Source organism: Pseudophryne corroboree, chromosome 8 (genome assembly GCF_028390025.1).
Source record: "Pseudophryne corroboree isolate aPseCor3 chromosome 8, aPseCor3.hap2, whole genome shotgun sequence".
Classification (NCBI taxonomy): Eukaryota; Metazoa; Chordata; class Amphibia; order Anura; family Myobatrachidae; genus Pseudophryne; species Pseudophryne corroboree.
The window spans coordinates 413,584,807-413,601,051 of NC_086451.1; the positions used below are offsets into that span (position 1 = coordinate 413,584,807).

Below are 16,245 nucleotides of genomic sequence, written 5' to 3' on the forward strand. Positions count from 1 at the left end.
TCCCATGGCGAAACGTATGTCAAAGGAGCTACAGGCGTTCCCGCTGAATGCACTCGGTGGGACGCCTGCTACACCGCGTAACAGTTGCGCTGACAGTGTTGCGCTTGGAAAACCGCAAGGGGAGGATTTGTAAAAGTAGGAAATTTATACTCTGAGCGAATCACAGACAACATGCAGACAACTGGTCAGTAAGGCAGCCAATCAATGTCAATCCATCATAACATAGTTTAGTAAAATGGTGAGGGTGCTCGCCATATGAAGACTAAGGATTACCCACGAATGGCACAGGCACAGACTTGTGGGCATTAAGATTGTGTGCATGTCTCATTATGTGCCACAATTTTTTCGTGGACCAATGGAAAGGATAATCATACATTGATTGAGGCATTTCAGAGTTAAGTTACAATCAATCATTTACCCTGGTCAATTAACTTCCTAGACATCGAATTGTTTGTACATACATCAATGCTGGATGGTGGCAGCACTCAGGGATGGCAGCTTCATGTGTCTTCTTTCATCACTGAGTGCCATCGCCATTCAGCATTGAGAGAGAGACTATTATAAAAGACACTGGGAGGGTGCACATGATTGAAGTTTTCAATTAACTGCTAAACTGTGAAAAAGGAATATCCCTCCTTAAGGAGCTATAGATGTTTATTCCGATATTAATATTTCTCTCTAATTATCAAACGCTGATGTTGTGCTGATATTGTGTCACAATGGGCTGATAATGAGGATCCGCCGAATGGGCGTTCGCTGAGGAAGTGGACGCCACAGCAGGGAGGAACTGAGGCAGTCGGATGTAGTTCCTTCTCATATAACTTGGAGCTCAAAGCCTAGAGAGCTAAGGGAGTTTTATTTAGTGAACGTGACTGGAGGACACCGGTGAATGAAGGCTTGTTGACAGAAGGAAGACTACTAGGTGGCCATAGCTGAAGAACACTGAAGAATGCTGCAGAAGATTGAATGCTGAATAGACGTGACTGAAGAACACTGAAGAATATTGTCGAAGAATGGATGCCGACTAGTTGTGACTGAAGAACACTGAAGAATGCTGCAGAAGATTGAATGCTGAGTAGGCGTGACTAAAGAACACTGCTAAAGAATGAATGCTGGGTAGTCGTGACTGAAGAACACTGGAGAATACTGCTGAAGAATGTATGCTGAATAGTCGTGAATGGAGAACACTGATGAATACTGCTGAAGAACGAATGCTGAGTTGTCGTGACCGAAGAACACAGAAGAGTAACTGCTGAAGAATGGATGCCAAGTAGCCGTGACTGATGAGCACTGCGGATGACCAGAAAGCCCCCTCTACGGTTAAGGGGCGCCACCCGGAGTGTGGACAACTGCGGAACAGAGGAATCTCCGGCAGGAACTGCAGCGAGAGGTAGTGGGACGACAAGAAGAGCAGAACAGGAGACCTTTGGAGCACGAGAATTAAGGACAGGGAATCCCTGAGGGAGCTCAGAGCTGGAGCTTCTGCACTGGGCAATAATTTAGCACTGGCAGCGTTAGCAACTGGGCTGGCCCCTTCTGTAAGAGGAATCTGCCTGGGATTGGCTGGGCATTCCGCAGAGCTCAACCATTGGTTATAGTGAATTGGTCTCCAACATGGCAGCCCCCAGTGCTGCAGACACACAAGTGCACTCACCTGGACTCCTGTCTCCCATGCCCGGAAGCCGCATCAGTCACCGCAGCCAGCCGCGCCTATCCATGGCTGTGCAGCTCAATCCATGTGAATTAGTGGATATCGCCAATTGTTTGCTTGTTGTGCTGGTATCATTCTGACACATCTACAGATTTGTTCACTTTCAAATTGCACATGAATTTAAGGTGGGACATGCCTTTAATATGTTAATGAGCTCGTATTTGTTTGGTAGACAATCTCTTTGATATACCTTCCCGATACATCACAATTGTTCCAATTCTGTATTACTTAAGAGACTAACCCCTGATGAAGTCTCATGAGGCAAAGAAACTGTAAGATCCACTATGAAGATTTGCAATTGAAAGCTAGTACCCCAGCAGTAGGGGCAAAATATTCTGACCTCAGGAATGAGAACACTACAGCCATTTGTTACAAATGCGTATTGTATAAACCAGAGGCTCTCAACCTCGGCCCTCAAGTACCGCCAACAGTTCATGTTTTCCAGGTCTCCTCACAGGATTGCAAGTGAAATAATTTATCTTAACCTGTGGGTCTTTTAAAATGTGTCAGTGAGTAATGAATACACATGTTCAACTGCTAGGTGATCTGGAAAACATGAACTGTTGGGGGTACTTGAGGACCGAGGTTGAGAACCATTGGTATAAACCATGATCTGGTATTGTGTGAACTTTCATTTTTAATATTTTGTAGTTGTACATATGTGGCATAAAAGCCTGATTTTAGTGGGTGTTGATGATACAGAAAGGTAGGTTAGACTTCAATATATGCATCAGTATTTGATAATTAGAGGGAACTTTTAATATCGTAATAAATACCAAGAACTCCTTAAGAAGGGATATTCCTTTTTTACTGTTTAGCAATCTTGTGCGTCCCTCTCAGTGGGGGTAATTCAAAGTTGATCGTAGCAGCACATTTGTTAGCAGTTGGGCAAAACCATGTGCACTGCAGGGGGGGGGGGGGCAGATGGAACATGTGCAGAGAGAGTTAGATTTGGGTGGGGTGTGTTCAATCTGAAATCTAAATTGCAGTGTAAAAATAAAGCAGCCAGTATTTACCCTGCACAGAAACAAAGTAACCCACCCAAATCTAACTCTCTCTGCAAATGTTACAGTGCATCTGGAAAGTATTCACTGCACTTCACTTTTTCCACATTTTGTTATGTTACAGCCTTATTCCAAACTGGAATAAATTAATTTTTTCCCTCAAAATTCTACACACAATACCCCATAATGATAACGTGAAAAACGTTTTGTTTTTTTTTTAAAGATTTTTGCTAAATTTATTAAAAATAAAAAACTAAGAAATCACATGTACATAAGTATTCACAGCCTTTGCCATGAAGCTCAGGGGCATCCTGTTTCCACTGATCATCCTTGAGATGGTCCTACGGCTTAATTGAAGTCCACCTGTGGTAAATTCAGTTTATTGTACATGATTTGGAAAGGCACACACCTGTCTATATAAAGGTCCCACACTTGACAGTGCATGTCTGAGCACAAACCAAGCATGAAGTCAAAGGAATTGTCTGTAGACCTCCGAGACAAAGGAATTGTCTGTAGACCTCCGAGACAGGATTGTCTCGAGGCACAAATCTGGGGAAGGGTACAGAAAAATATCTGCTGCTTTGAAGGTCCCAATGAGCACAGTGGCCTCCATCATACGTAAATGGAAGAAGTTCGGAACTACCAGGACTCTTCCTAGAGCTGGCCGGCCATCTAAACTGAGTGATCGGGGAAGAAGGGCCCTAGTCAGGGAGGTGACCAAGAACCCGATGGTCACTCTGTCAGAGCTACAGCATTCCTCTGTGGAGAGAGGAGAACCTTCCAGAAGGACAACCATCTCAGCAGCAATCCACCAATCAGGCCTGCATGGTCGGGTGGCCAGATGGAAGCCACTCCTTAGTAAAAAAGCACATGGCAGCCCGCCTGGAGTTTGTCAAAATGCACCTGAAGGACTCTCAGACCATGAGAAACAAAATTCTCTGGTCTGATGAGACAAAGAATGAACTCTTTAGCGTGAATTCCAGGCGTCATGTTTGGAGAAAACCAGGCACCGCTCATCACTAGGCCAATCCCTATAGTGAAGCATACTGGTGGCAGCATCATGCTGTGGAGATGTTTTTCATCGGCAGGAACTGGGAGACTAGTCAGGATAGAGGGAAAGATGAATGCAGCAATGTACGGAGACATCCTGTATGATAACCTGCTCCAGAGCGCTCTTGACCTCAGACTGGGGCGACTGTTCATCTTTCAGCAGGAAAACAACCCTAAGCACACAGCCAAGATATCAAAGGAGTGGCTTCAGGACAGCTCTGTGAATGTCCTTGAGTGGCCCAGCAGACTTGAATCAGATTGAACATCTCTGGAGAGATCTGAAAATTGCTGTGCACAGACGCTTCCCAACCAACCTGATGGAGTTTGAGAGGTGCTGCAAAGAGGAATGGGCCAAACTGCCCAAAGATAGGTGTGCCAAGCTTGTGGCATCATATTCAAAAAGACTTCAGGCTGTAATTACTGCCAAAGGTGCATCAACAAAGTATTGAGCAAAGGCTGTAAATACTTATGTTCATGTGATTTCTTAGTTTTTTATTTTTAAAAAATTTGCAAAAATCATAAAAAACTTTTTTCACGTTGTCATTATGGGGTATTTTGTACAAAATTTTAAGGGAAAAAATTATTTTTTTCCATTTTGTAATAAGGCTATAACATAACAAAATGTGTAAAAAGTGAAGCGCTGTGAAAACTTTCCAGATGCACTGTATATCTGCCCCCCCCCCCCCCCCCCCCTCCCTGCAGTGCACATAGTTTTGCCCAACTGCTAACAAATTTGCTGCTGCGATCAACTCTGAATTAGGCCCAGTGTCTTTTTAGGGTATGTTATTCAAGACTTGCTAACAGAACTTACAGAAGACTCATGGGGGTCGATTCAATTCGGCAACAGTTGAATAGCGCCGGGAGTTTGCTCCCGACGCTATTCATTTCAGCTCCAGTTAAGTTGGCGATGGCCCGTTCTCGCCGACTTAACAGGTAGTTTTGTCGGGAGAACGGGCATTCTCCGACTTAACTACCCGCAGCGATGCTGATTCCTGACAGAATCATCCTCGCGCGGCAGCACTTGTCGGGTTTCTTCTCTCATCCCCCGGGGATGAGAGAAGAATTCCCGACAATTGAGGGTCAGTCGTCGCTGTATTGAATAGTGGCGCTATTCAACTGTTGCCGAATTGAATCGACCCCATTAAGAGGATCAGCCATCAGTGTATTTCTCGGATATTGGTGCAGGATAAGGGTATTTACATATACTATATATACACACATAAAAAATTCCAGAGTGCGCTAGTATGAATACATCAAAACAATTTCAATTCACAGTATGCTTGTACTTGAGCATTTCAAGGACTCCTTGAATTTCTTAACTGTAGTGGACTTCGCATGGACTTAACAGTAGGGGATCCTGAAAGTATACCCACTCACCAGAAAATCAACCAACAAAGAGGCCAAATGGCTAATTAAGACATAAAACCGGACTTTCAAAGTCCAGAAAAATAAATGGCGTTATTAATACAACTTCCTTGGAAAACTATCAGACTCACACTTGACTGAGTATTCTCTCCTAAAGGGACAGCAGGAAGTCCACTGATCTCCAGGGTTCCGGTATGAATGGTCAACAATGTTAAGGTCGATACTCATTAGGTCGACTACTATTGGTCGACATTGACATGGTCGACACCGGGAAATGGTCGACACATGAAAAGGTCGACACGGTTGTTGTTGTTTTACTTTTTTGGGTGTTGTTTTTTGCGTAAAGTGACGGGGAACCCCAATTAGTGCACCGCGTCCCCTCTCATGGCTCGCTTCGCTCACCATACTTCGGGCAAGGTGCCTCGCTCCGCTACTGCTGCGCTCGGCACAGGTTACCATTCCCAATCGTAGTCCGCGTGGATCGTAAAGTATGAAAAAATGCCAAAAAATATATATATTTTTTTATTTTAAAAAACCCTCATGTCGACCTTTTCATGTGTCTACCTTTCATGTGTCGATCATTTGTCAATGTCGAACATGTCAATGTCGACCAATAGCAGTTGACCTAATGAGTGTCAACCTTAACATTGTCGACCATCTGAATGGATACCGATCTCCAGCCCCAGGATGACTATCTTCAGCATAAAGAAGAACCTGGAAGGATGATATAGCCCCCACAGAGCCCTGATCTCAACATCATCAAGTCTGTCTGGGATTGCATGAAGAGACAGAAGGATTAGAGCAAGCTTACATCCACAGAATATCTGTGGCTAGTTCTCTAAGATGTTTGGAACAACCTCCCTGCAGAGTTCCTTCACAAACAGTGTGCAAGTGTATCTAGAAGAATTGATGCTGTTTTGAATACAAAGGGTGGTCACACCAGATATTGATTTGATTTAGGTTTCTCTTCTGGTCATCCACATTGCATTTTGTTAATTGATAAGAATAAACTATTAACCCTTCATTTTTTTTTTAAAGCTTTCTTATTATGCAGTATTTTTTCCACACCAGCCTAAAACTTTTGCACAGTATTATATTATGTGTGTGCGTGTATGTGTGTCTCTCTCTCTAGTGTTTGCTTCATATTAGTATCTATATACTAGTATATACAGTAGTATTACCTCTCTTTCCTTGATCCACATGTGAGACACAGAAATATCCGCTCTGACATCCATATGCTGTAATGCGCCTCTGGGTATCCGGAATATTGTGAACACTCAGCCAGGTAACACTGCAAAATGATTTGTAAAGGATACGAGCTCTTTTTAACGAACTGTAATGCCTAAGTGAACGTTAATTAACAATACTTGAAACAAGCAGCAGCACTGTCATGGGAATACTTTATTTACTCAGCAAGACTTCGCTGGACACCTGCAACTTTTATCTACAATGACTTATTTTATATCTAAAGCTTTGCTTTCTGTTACATGGTGCACCATGCCTAAAATCATAAATCCCTTTCCGTATAGCACTCACCTATCTTGTACACTTCAAAATGTCAGTAAGAGGAATTTATCATTCATGTCTGTATTTAGAACACTTTACTTATTATGTTGTCTAACAGTGCTCCTCGCAGTAACGTCATGCAGAATGAATACGACCCTCCCTTACAGTAACCAGAGTTTGCTGTAATAGGCAGATCATCTTACTTGCTGGGGAGATCTCTCAGCTCTGGGAACAGATTCTCCACTGGCTGTTCTTCAAACTGGTGCAGACCTTCATTCTGTTATCAAATCAGAATACAGCCATTACTTTATATTATATACAGCATGCGTATAGCAATAAATACTTTCTTCCAGACCTACTGTGGCCGCGCACACACTCCTGTCTCTCCCAATAACAATCCATTTGTCCTCACTTGCTCACCCAACTCTTCGCATTAAATGGACCTTATGCCGTCAGATAAATTAGCCACTGGCTTTTACATGCCATCTTGCACTTTATGCTAGGGTCTATGACTTTCAGCCATATTCCTATGCTATTGGATGGTTATTTCATTTTGTTGCCCCTTGTTTTGTCCCCGGGACAATATAAATAAACAACTCTTATAATATAAACATACAGCTAATGATCATAGAAGGAAGCCAGAAAGATAAAATAATTCATAAAGCAAGAGTTGCAGATGAATATTTACAAGTCAATTAAATCCATTGGAATATGCTATGGTCTGTCCAGTCTCTTACATACATGCGCAGTTGAAACGGAGGTGCACCTCCCCGTCTATGGCTCTCGAGTGATGGCGCAGACCTCAGCCGGACAGGATGGTGGACCCATCAGGAACAGGATAAGAGGTGGCGAGATGGATCAGACCTCAGCCGGACAGGATGGTGGACCCATCAGGAACAGGATAAGAGGTGGTGAGATGGAGCAGACCTCAGCCGGACAGGGTGGTGGACCCATCAGGAACAGGATAAGAGGTGGCGAGATGGAGCAGACCTCAGCCGGACAAGATGGTGGACCCATCAGGAACAGGATAAGAGGTGGCGAGATGGAGCAGACCTCAGCAGGACAGGATGGTGGACCCATCAGGAACAGGGTAAGAGATGGAGCAGGCCTCAGCCGGACAGGATGGTGGACCCATCAGGAACAGGATAAGAGGTGGCGAGATGGAGCAGACCTCAGCAGGACAGGATGGTGGACCCATCAGGAACAGGGTAAGAGATGGAGCAGGCCTCAGCCGGACAGGATGGTGGACCCATCAGGAACAGGATAAGAGGTGGCGAGATGGAGCAGACCTCAGCAGGACAGGATGGTGGACCCATCAGGAACAGGGTAAGAGATGGAGCAGGCCTCAGCCGGACAGGATGGTGGACCCATCAGGAACAGGATAAGAGGTGACGAGATGGAGCAGACCTCAGCCGGACAGGATAGTGGACCCATCAGGAACAGGGTAAAAGGTGGCGAGATGGAGCAGGAAGGGAGGGGGGGGAGCGTGAACAGCAGGGAACCAGCATATACCCTAACCGATACACTAAAACTCATATTCAACGTGAGAACTCTGTTGTGTGCTCTAACACCCTACAGGATTCATTTACTCACCTCCTTGTACAGGTGAATGTACTGATCGTTGCCTCCGAGTAAAAACACTGTCTCCTGCTGGTCTCCGTCCTGTACCCTGTGCAAGACACATGGGCATTAGAAGTTGCAGATGACAGAGGCTTTCACACATGGCAAACATCAATATACTGTAGCATCTTCCCCATCATACAATTAAGTTATACGCTAATGCAATTGTGATTTTCTAGGATACAGAACTACTAATGGTAGGTGAAGCTGCCGCCCAGGAAGGAAAAGAGACGCACACCGGAGCCATCGCAAACCCAATCGCAACTGCGTACACGAGCACAACAGTGAGGAACATGGACTGCTTGAGAAGGTCTATGGCTACCCAGACTGGCCACGGCAGTAGCGACACAAGCGCCATGTTTCTCTGCGCACATGATCGCAGCTGACGTCAGATTTACTCCCTGAAAACGGCCATGACACACCTGTGATTTTTTTAGCTGCCACTCCATGTTACCTCCCCCAAAAGGGTCCCTTCCTGTCAATCATTCTGCAAAGAAATCCTCACTGTGAGCGGAATCGCAAAGCCAGCTTAACACGTGCAGTCTGACGATAATCGCTCAATTACTAAAGCATTGGCACAGCGTACAACTCTGAATTAGACCCGAAGTGTGGCTACTGCATGGTACAACTTACTGGAATAAATAGCATCAGAAAGGCACATGATGATTTTAAAGAGGCGAGTGTGACAAACTTATAGCAGCTGTACAACAATTCTGAAAACCTTCCGTGGGAACATGCCCAATATCTCCATGTCGCACAAATGTGCCTCACTATCTGTGCTGAGATGCGGTAGAGCTAGATGTTCTCATATAGCCCACAGAGGCGTCTCCGACACGTGTATAATATAGCGCCTGGTCCTGCCATCGCCGCGCTCTCCTCTGAGCTGGATACTTACTCTGCGTGACTCAACTGAAAGGGGGTGAATTTCAGCTCCAGGTTTAAGCAGCTCTCTGCGGAGATATAACGGGAGTAGAATATTACTGCCTGCTGTACATGTAAATCCACCTGCATGCTTTAGTATAACATTTATTTCATCTTTTTCATCATTACGCTGTATGAGGTCTACAGACATCCCCATCCTGCGATAGAGCATAATTGCTGCTAAAGCATTCATTTACGTCTTATTATCCTTTACTAATGTAGCGTCAACGTACAAGGGTGGTTCAATAAGTAAGGTAACAAGACCTCTCACATCAGACTGCGCTTCATATCAGACATACTGTCCCAGCATCAGATGCAAGATGTCAGTATTAGAGATGTTAGGGACCCACCTGATGGAGTCACCGTGATGTGGTAGGTGGGCCAAAAACTGTGCTAAGAACCCCTATTTTACTCCATGTTAAATTGTAGTTTGTTAGCATTCTTTGATTGCCAGTGTTTAGAGCATGCATTCCCAACCGCGGTCCTCAAGGCACACCAACAGTGCAGGTTTTAGTGATATCTAGGCTTCAGCACAGATGGTTAACTCAAAATAACTGAGGTACTAAATTAAGTGACCTGTGCTGAAGCCTGGATATCACTAAAACCTGCACTGTTGGTGTGCCTTGAGGACCGAGATTGGGAATCACTGGCTTAGAGTGTGCACCTGCATTTTTCTTTATTTCTGTGTGACTGTGAGAGGAAACCAGAACATTTGGGAGGAAAACCATGTATTCACAGGGCAAACATACAAAGTCCATGCGCTGAAATAGGAAGCTATCCCTGAGCCACCGGACTGCAAAGCTATGCTAACCACTGTGCTGATGGCACTAATGTACTGTGGGTCATATAGTGCCCCTTTGTAATTTGTATACACATATGCATACGCAGAAAGAGCAGTGACAGTGGGAATGTGCTTGCTCATTATAGTGGAGCTATAAAGATGTACTGGTAATCACGTCATCTTTATCACCATCAGAAGCACACTGAAATAAGAAACTGCTATCAGACACATTAACATAATACGGCTCACGTGGAGATAGGCGGAAATTGCATCTACATCGTAACTGCTTGGGAAAAAGGCGCATTCCGCTTAGTGTGCAGAGCTGGCCTTATACGCAATATGCTTGCCGCTCGGCACGGGTATAGTGTATGAGCCTTCTTTACTCCTGGAGAGAGTAGTATATGTGCCTGGATTATGCTGGGGGATTTGACTTCACAGTCATAGTAAGGGGAGAGGGGATATTGCATTTCCATCCAACTGTACATGAGCCAGACAGAGTGTATTTAATAACCCACAGGACACATGTAGGTCTTTTAAGGCATTTAATTAGTAATATAAATCACTTACCTACATTTGAATGTATTATTTATTAGCAGATCTTTATATAGTTCACACAAATTAAGCAGCACCTTCCAGACGACAGCCACTCACAGCAGTCCCTGTCCCAGCAGAGCCTACAGTACAATCTAGAGTCCCTGCCACATGGACACACGGGTGTGGTATGGAAGGTCGGCCACACTTAGGTCGACAGTGTCTAGGTCGACCACTATCGGTTGACAGGGATTCTAGTTCGACATGTTCTAGGTCGACAGGTCAAAAGGTCGACATTTTTTTTTTTTTTAATGTGTATAGTTTTCTCCGTACAGTGACCGGGAACCCCATTTAGTGCACCGCTACGCTCGCCATGCTTCGGGCAAGGTCCACGTGGATCGCCAAGTATGAAAAAGTTCAAAAAAAGAAAAAATAAGAATTTACTTACCGATAATTCTATTTCTCGGAGTCCGTAGTGGATGCTGGGGTTCCTGAAAGGACCATGGGGAATAGCGGCTCCGCAGGAGACAGGGCACAAAAGTAAAGCTTTTACAGGTCAGGTGGTGTGTACTGGCTCCTCCCCCTATGACCCTCCTCCAGACTCCAGTTAGGTACTGTGCCCGGACGAGCGTACACAATAAGGGAGGATTTTGAATCCCGGGTAAGACTCATACCAGCCACACCAATCACACCGTACAACTTGTGATCTAAACCCAGTTAACAGTATGATAACAGAGGAGCCTCTGAAAGATGGCTTCCTAAACAATAACCCGAATTAGTTAACAATAACTATGTACAAGTATTGCAGATAATCCGCACTTGGGATGGGCGCCCAGCATCCACTACGGACTCCGAGAAATAGAATTATCGGTAAGTAAATTCTTATTTTCTCTATCGTCCTAAGTGGATGCTGGGGTTCCTGAAAGGACCATGGGGATTATACCAAAGCTCCCAAACGGGCGGGAGAGTGCGGATGACTCTGCAGCACCGAATGAGAGAACTCCAGGTCCTCCTTTGCCAGGGTATCAAATTTGTAAAAATTTACAAACGTGTTCTCCCCTGACCACGTAGCTGCTCGGCAGAGTTGTAATGCCGAGACCCCTCGGGCAGCCGCCCAAGATGAGCCCACCTTCCTTGCGGAATGGGCCTTAACAGATTTAGGCTGTGGCAGGCCTGCCACAGAATGTACAAGTTGAATTTTGTTACAAATCCAACGAGCAATCGACTGCTTAGAAGCAGGTGCACCCAACTTGTTGGGTGCATACAGTATAAACAGCGAGTCAGATTTTCTGACTCCAGCCGTCCTTTAAATGTATATTTTTAAGGCTCTGACAACGTCCAACAACTTGGAGTCCTTCAAGTCGTCTGTAGCCGCAGGCACTACAATAGGCTGGTTCAGGTGAAACGCTGATACCACCTTAGGGAGAAAATGCGGACGCGTCCGCAGCTCTGCCCTATGTCGAATGGAAAATTAAATAAGGGCTTTTATAAAACAAAGCCGCCAGTTCAGATACTCTCCCGGCCGAAGCCAGGGCCAGTAACATAGTCACTTTCCATGTGAGATATTTCAAATCCACATTCTTTAGTGGTTCAAACCAATTGGATTTGAGGAAATCTAAAACTACATTTAGATCCCACGGTGCCACCTTAGGCACCACAGGAGGCTGTATATGCAGTACTCCTTTGATAAAAATCTGGACCTCAGGGACTGAGGCCAATTCTTTTTGGAAGAATATTGATAGGGCCGAAATTTGAACCTTAATAGATCCCAATTTGAGACCCATAGACAATCCTGATTGCAGGAAATGTAGGAAAACGACCCAGTTGAAATTCCTCCATCGGAGCACTCCGCTGCTCGCACCACGCAACATATTTTCGCCAAATACGGCGATAATGCTTCGCGGTGACTTCCTTCCTTGCCTTTATCAAGGTAGGAATGACTTCTTCTGGAATGCCTTTTCCTTTTAGGATCTGGCATTCAAACGCCATGCCGTCAAACGCAGCCGCGGTAAGTCTTGAAAAAGACAAGGACCCTGCTGAAGCAGGTCCCTTCTCAGAAGTAGAGGCCACGGATCGTCCGTGACCATCTCTTGAAGTTCCGGGTACCAAGTCCTTCTTGGCCAATCCGGAGCCACTAGTCTTACTCCTCTTTGCCGTATAATCCTCAATACCTTTGGTATGAGAGGCAGAGGAGGAAACACATATACCGACTGGTACACCCAAGGTGTTACCAGCGCGTCCACAGCTATTGCCTGCGGATCTCTTGACCTGGCGCAATACCTGTCCAGTGTTTTGTTGAGGCGAGACGCCATCATGTCCACCATTGGTTTTACCCAACGGTTTAATAGCATGTGGAAAACTTCTGGATGAAGTCCCCACTCTCCCGGGTGAAGGTCGTGTCTGCTGAGGAAGTCTGCTTCCCAGTTGTCCACGCCCGGGATGAATACTGCTGACAGTGCTATCACGTGATTCTCCGCCCAGCGAAGGATCCTGGCAGCTTCTGCCATTGCCCTCCTGCTTCTTGTGCCGCCCTGTCTGTTTACATGGGCGACTGCCGTGATGTTGTCCGACTGGATCAACACCGGTCTTCCTTGAAGCAGAGGTTCCGCCTGGCTTAGAGCATTGTAGATTGCTCTTAGTTCCAGAATGCTTATGTGAAGAGACTTTTTCAGGCTCGACCACACTCCCTGGAAATTTCTTCCCTGTGTGACTGCTCCCCAGCCTCTCAGGCTGGCATCCGTGGTCACCAGGATCCAATCCTGCATGCCGAATCTGCGGCCCTCCAATAGATGAGCCTCCTGCAACCACCACAGAAGGGATACCCTTGTCCTCGGCGACAGGGTTATCCGCAGGTGCATCTGAAGATGCGACCCTGACCATTTGTCCAACAGATCCCTTTGCATGGAATCTGCCGAAAGGGATTGCTTCGTAAGAAGCTACCATTTTTTCCCAGGACTCTTGTGCATTGATGTACAGACACCTTTCCTGGTTTTAGGAGGTTCCTGACCAGGTCAGATAACTCCTTGGCTTTTTCTTCGGGAAGAAAAACCTTTTTCTGAACTGTGTCCAGAATCATCCCCAGGAACAGCAGACGAGTTGTCGGCATTAATTGGGATTTTGGAATATTCAGAATCCATCCGTGCTGCTTTAGCACCTCTTGAGATAGTGCTAAACCCATCTCTAGCTGTTCTCTGGACCTTGCCCTTATTAGGAGATCGTCCAAGTATGGGATAATTAATACGCCTTTTCTTCGAAGAAGAAATATTATCTCGGCCATTACCTTTGTAAAGACCCGAGGTGCCGTGGACAAACCAAACGGCAGCGTCTGAAACTGATAGTGACAGTTTTGTACAACGAACCTGAGGTACCCCTGGTGTGAGGGGTAATTGGAACGTGGAGATACGCATCCTTGATGTCCAAGGATACCATAAAGTCCCCTTCTTCCAGGTTCGCTATCACTGCTCTGAGTGACTCCATCTTGAACTTGAACTTCTTTATGTACAGGTTCAAGGACTTCAGATTTAGAATAGGCCTTACCGAGCCATCCGGCTTCGGTACCACAAAAAGAGTGGAATAATACCCCTTCCCTTGTTGTAGAAGAGGTACCTTGACTATCACCTGCTGAGAATACAGCTTGTGAATGGCTTCCAAAACCGTCTCCCTTTCTGAGGGGGACGTTGGTAAAGCAGACTTCAGGAAACGGCGAGGTGGCTCTGTCTCTAATTTCAACCTGTACCCCTGAGATATTATCTGCAGGATCCAGGGATTTACCTGCGAGTGAGCCCACTGCGCGCTGTAATTCTTGAGACGACCGCCTACCGCCCCCGAGTCCGCTTGCGAAGCCCCAGCGTCATGCTGAGGCTTTTGTAGAAGCCGGGGAGGGCTTCTGTTCCTGGGAAGGAGCTGCCTGTTGCTGTCTCTTCCCTCGTCCTCTGCCTCGTGGCAGATATGAATAGCCCTTTGCTCTCTTATTTTTAAAGGAACGAAAGGGCTGCGGTTGAAAGGTCGGTGCCTTTTTCTGTTGGGGAGTGACTTGAGGTAGAAAGGTGGATTTCCCGGCCGTAGCCGTGGCCACCAAATCCGATAGACCGACCCCAAATAACTCCTCTACGCATCGCCTGTCCACTGTCGTGTCCATAAAGCTCTTCTGGCCGAAATGGACATAGCACTTACCCGTGATGCCAGTGTGCAGATATCTCTCTGTGCATCACGCATATAAAGAAATGCATCCTTTATTTGTTCTAACGACAGTAAAATATTGTCCCTGTCCAGGGTATCAATATTTTCGATCAGGGACTCTGACCAAACTACCCCAGCACTGCACATCCAGGCAGTCGCAATAGCTGGTCGTAGTATAACACCTGCATGTGTGTATATACCTTTTTGGATATTTTCCATCCTCCTATCTGATGGATCTTTAAGTGCGGCCGTCTCAGGAGAGGGTAACGCCACTTGTTTTGATAAGCGTGTTAGCGCTTTGTCCACCCTAGGAGGTGTTTCCCAGCGCTCCCTAACCTCTGGCGGGAAAGGGTATAAAGCCAATAACTTCTTTGAAATTAGCAGTTTTTTATCGGGGCACCCCACGCTTCATCACACACGTCATTTAATTCTTCTGATTCGGTAAAAACTACTGGTAGTTTTTTCACACCCCACATAATACCCTGTTTAGTGGTACCTGTAGTATCAGCTAAATGTAACATCTCCTTTATTGCCAAAATCATATAACGTGTGGCCCTACTGGAAAATACGGTTGATTCGTCACCTTCACCACCGGAATCAGTGCCTGTGTCTGGGTCTGTGTCGACCGACTGAGGCAAGGGGCGTTTTACAGCCCCTGACGGTGTTTGAGGCGCCTGGACAGGCACTAATTGAGTGTCCGGCCGCCTCATGTCGGCAAACGACTGCTTAAGCGAGTTGACGCTATCCCGTAATTCCACAAATAAAGGCATCCATTCTGGTGTCGACCCCCTAGGAGGTGACATCCTCATATTTGGCAATTGCTCCGCCTCCACACCAATAACGTCCTCATACATGTCGACACACACGTACCGACACACAGCAGACACACAGGGAATGCTCTATACGAAGACAGGACCCACTAGCCCTTTGGGGAGACAGAGGGAGAGTCTGCCAGCACACACCAAAAAGCGCTATATATGACAGGGATAGCCTTATGATTAAGTGCTCCCTTATAGCTGCTTTTATATTAATATATTGCCATTTATTTTGCCCCCCCTCTCTGTTATACCCTGTTTCTGTAGTGCAGTGCAGGGGAGAGACCTGGGAGCCTTCCTGACCAGCGGAGCTGTGACAGAAAATGGCGCCGTGTGCTGAGGAGATAGGCCCCGCCCCTTTTTCGGCGGGCTCGTCTCCCGCTATTTAGTACATTTAGGCAGGGGTAAATATCTCCATATAGCCTCTGGGGCTATATGTGAGGTATTTTTAGCCTTTTTAAAGGTTTTCATTTGCCTCCCAGGGCGCCCCCCCCCCAGCGCCCTGCACCCTCAGTGACTGCCGTGTGAAGTGTGCTGAGAGGAAAATGGCGCACAGCTGCAGTGCTGTGCGCTACCTTAAGAAGACTGCAGGAGTCTTCAGCCGCCGATTCTGGACCTCTTCTTGCTTCAGCATCTGTGAGGGGGCCGGCGGCGTGGCTCCGGTGACCATCCAGGCTGTACCTGTGATCGTCCCTCTGGAGCTTCATGTCCAGTAGCCAAGAAGCCAATCCATCCTGCACGCAGGTGAGTTCACTTCTTCTC

General features: G+C 46.2%; 1 protein-coding gene across 4 annotated transcripts in view; it reads right to left on the reverse strand.

Moving 5' to 3' along the window:
- Positions 1-16,245, reverse strand: part of KPTN (kaptin, actin binding protein) — an 86,751-nt gene that overhangs the window by 58,219 nt on the left and 12,287 nt on the right. For all 4 annotated transcript variants that reach the window (XM_063937879.1, XM_063937881.1, XM_063937882.1 and 1 more), the window contains exons 4-7: positions 9,152-9,206; positions 8,230-8,305; positions 6,840-6,913; positions 6,312-6,421 (exon numbers count right to left, since the gene is read on the reverse strand). In XM_063937879.1, coding sequence (XP_063793949.1) covers positions 6,312-6,421; positions 6,840-6,913; positions 8,230-8,305; positions 9,152-9,206 — 315 coding nt within the window. The remainder of the gene's footprint in view (positions 1-6,311; positions 6,422-6,839; positions 6,914-8,229; positions 8,306-9,151; positions 9,207-16,245) is intronic.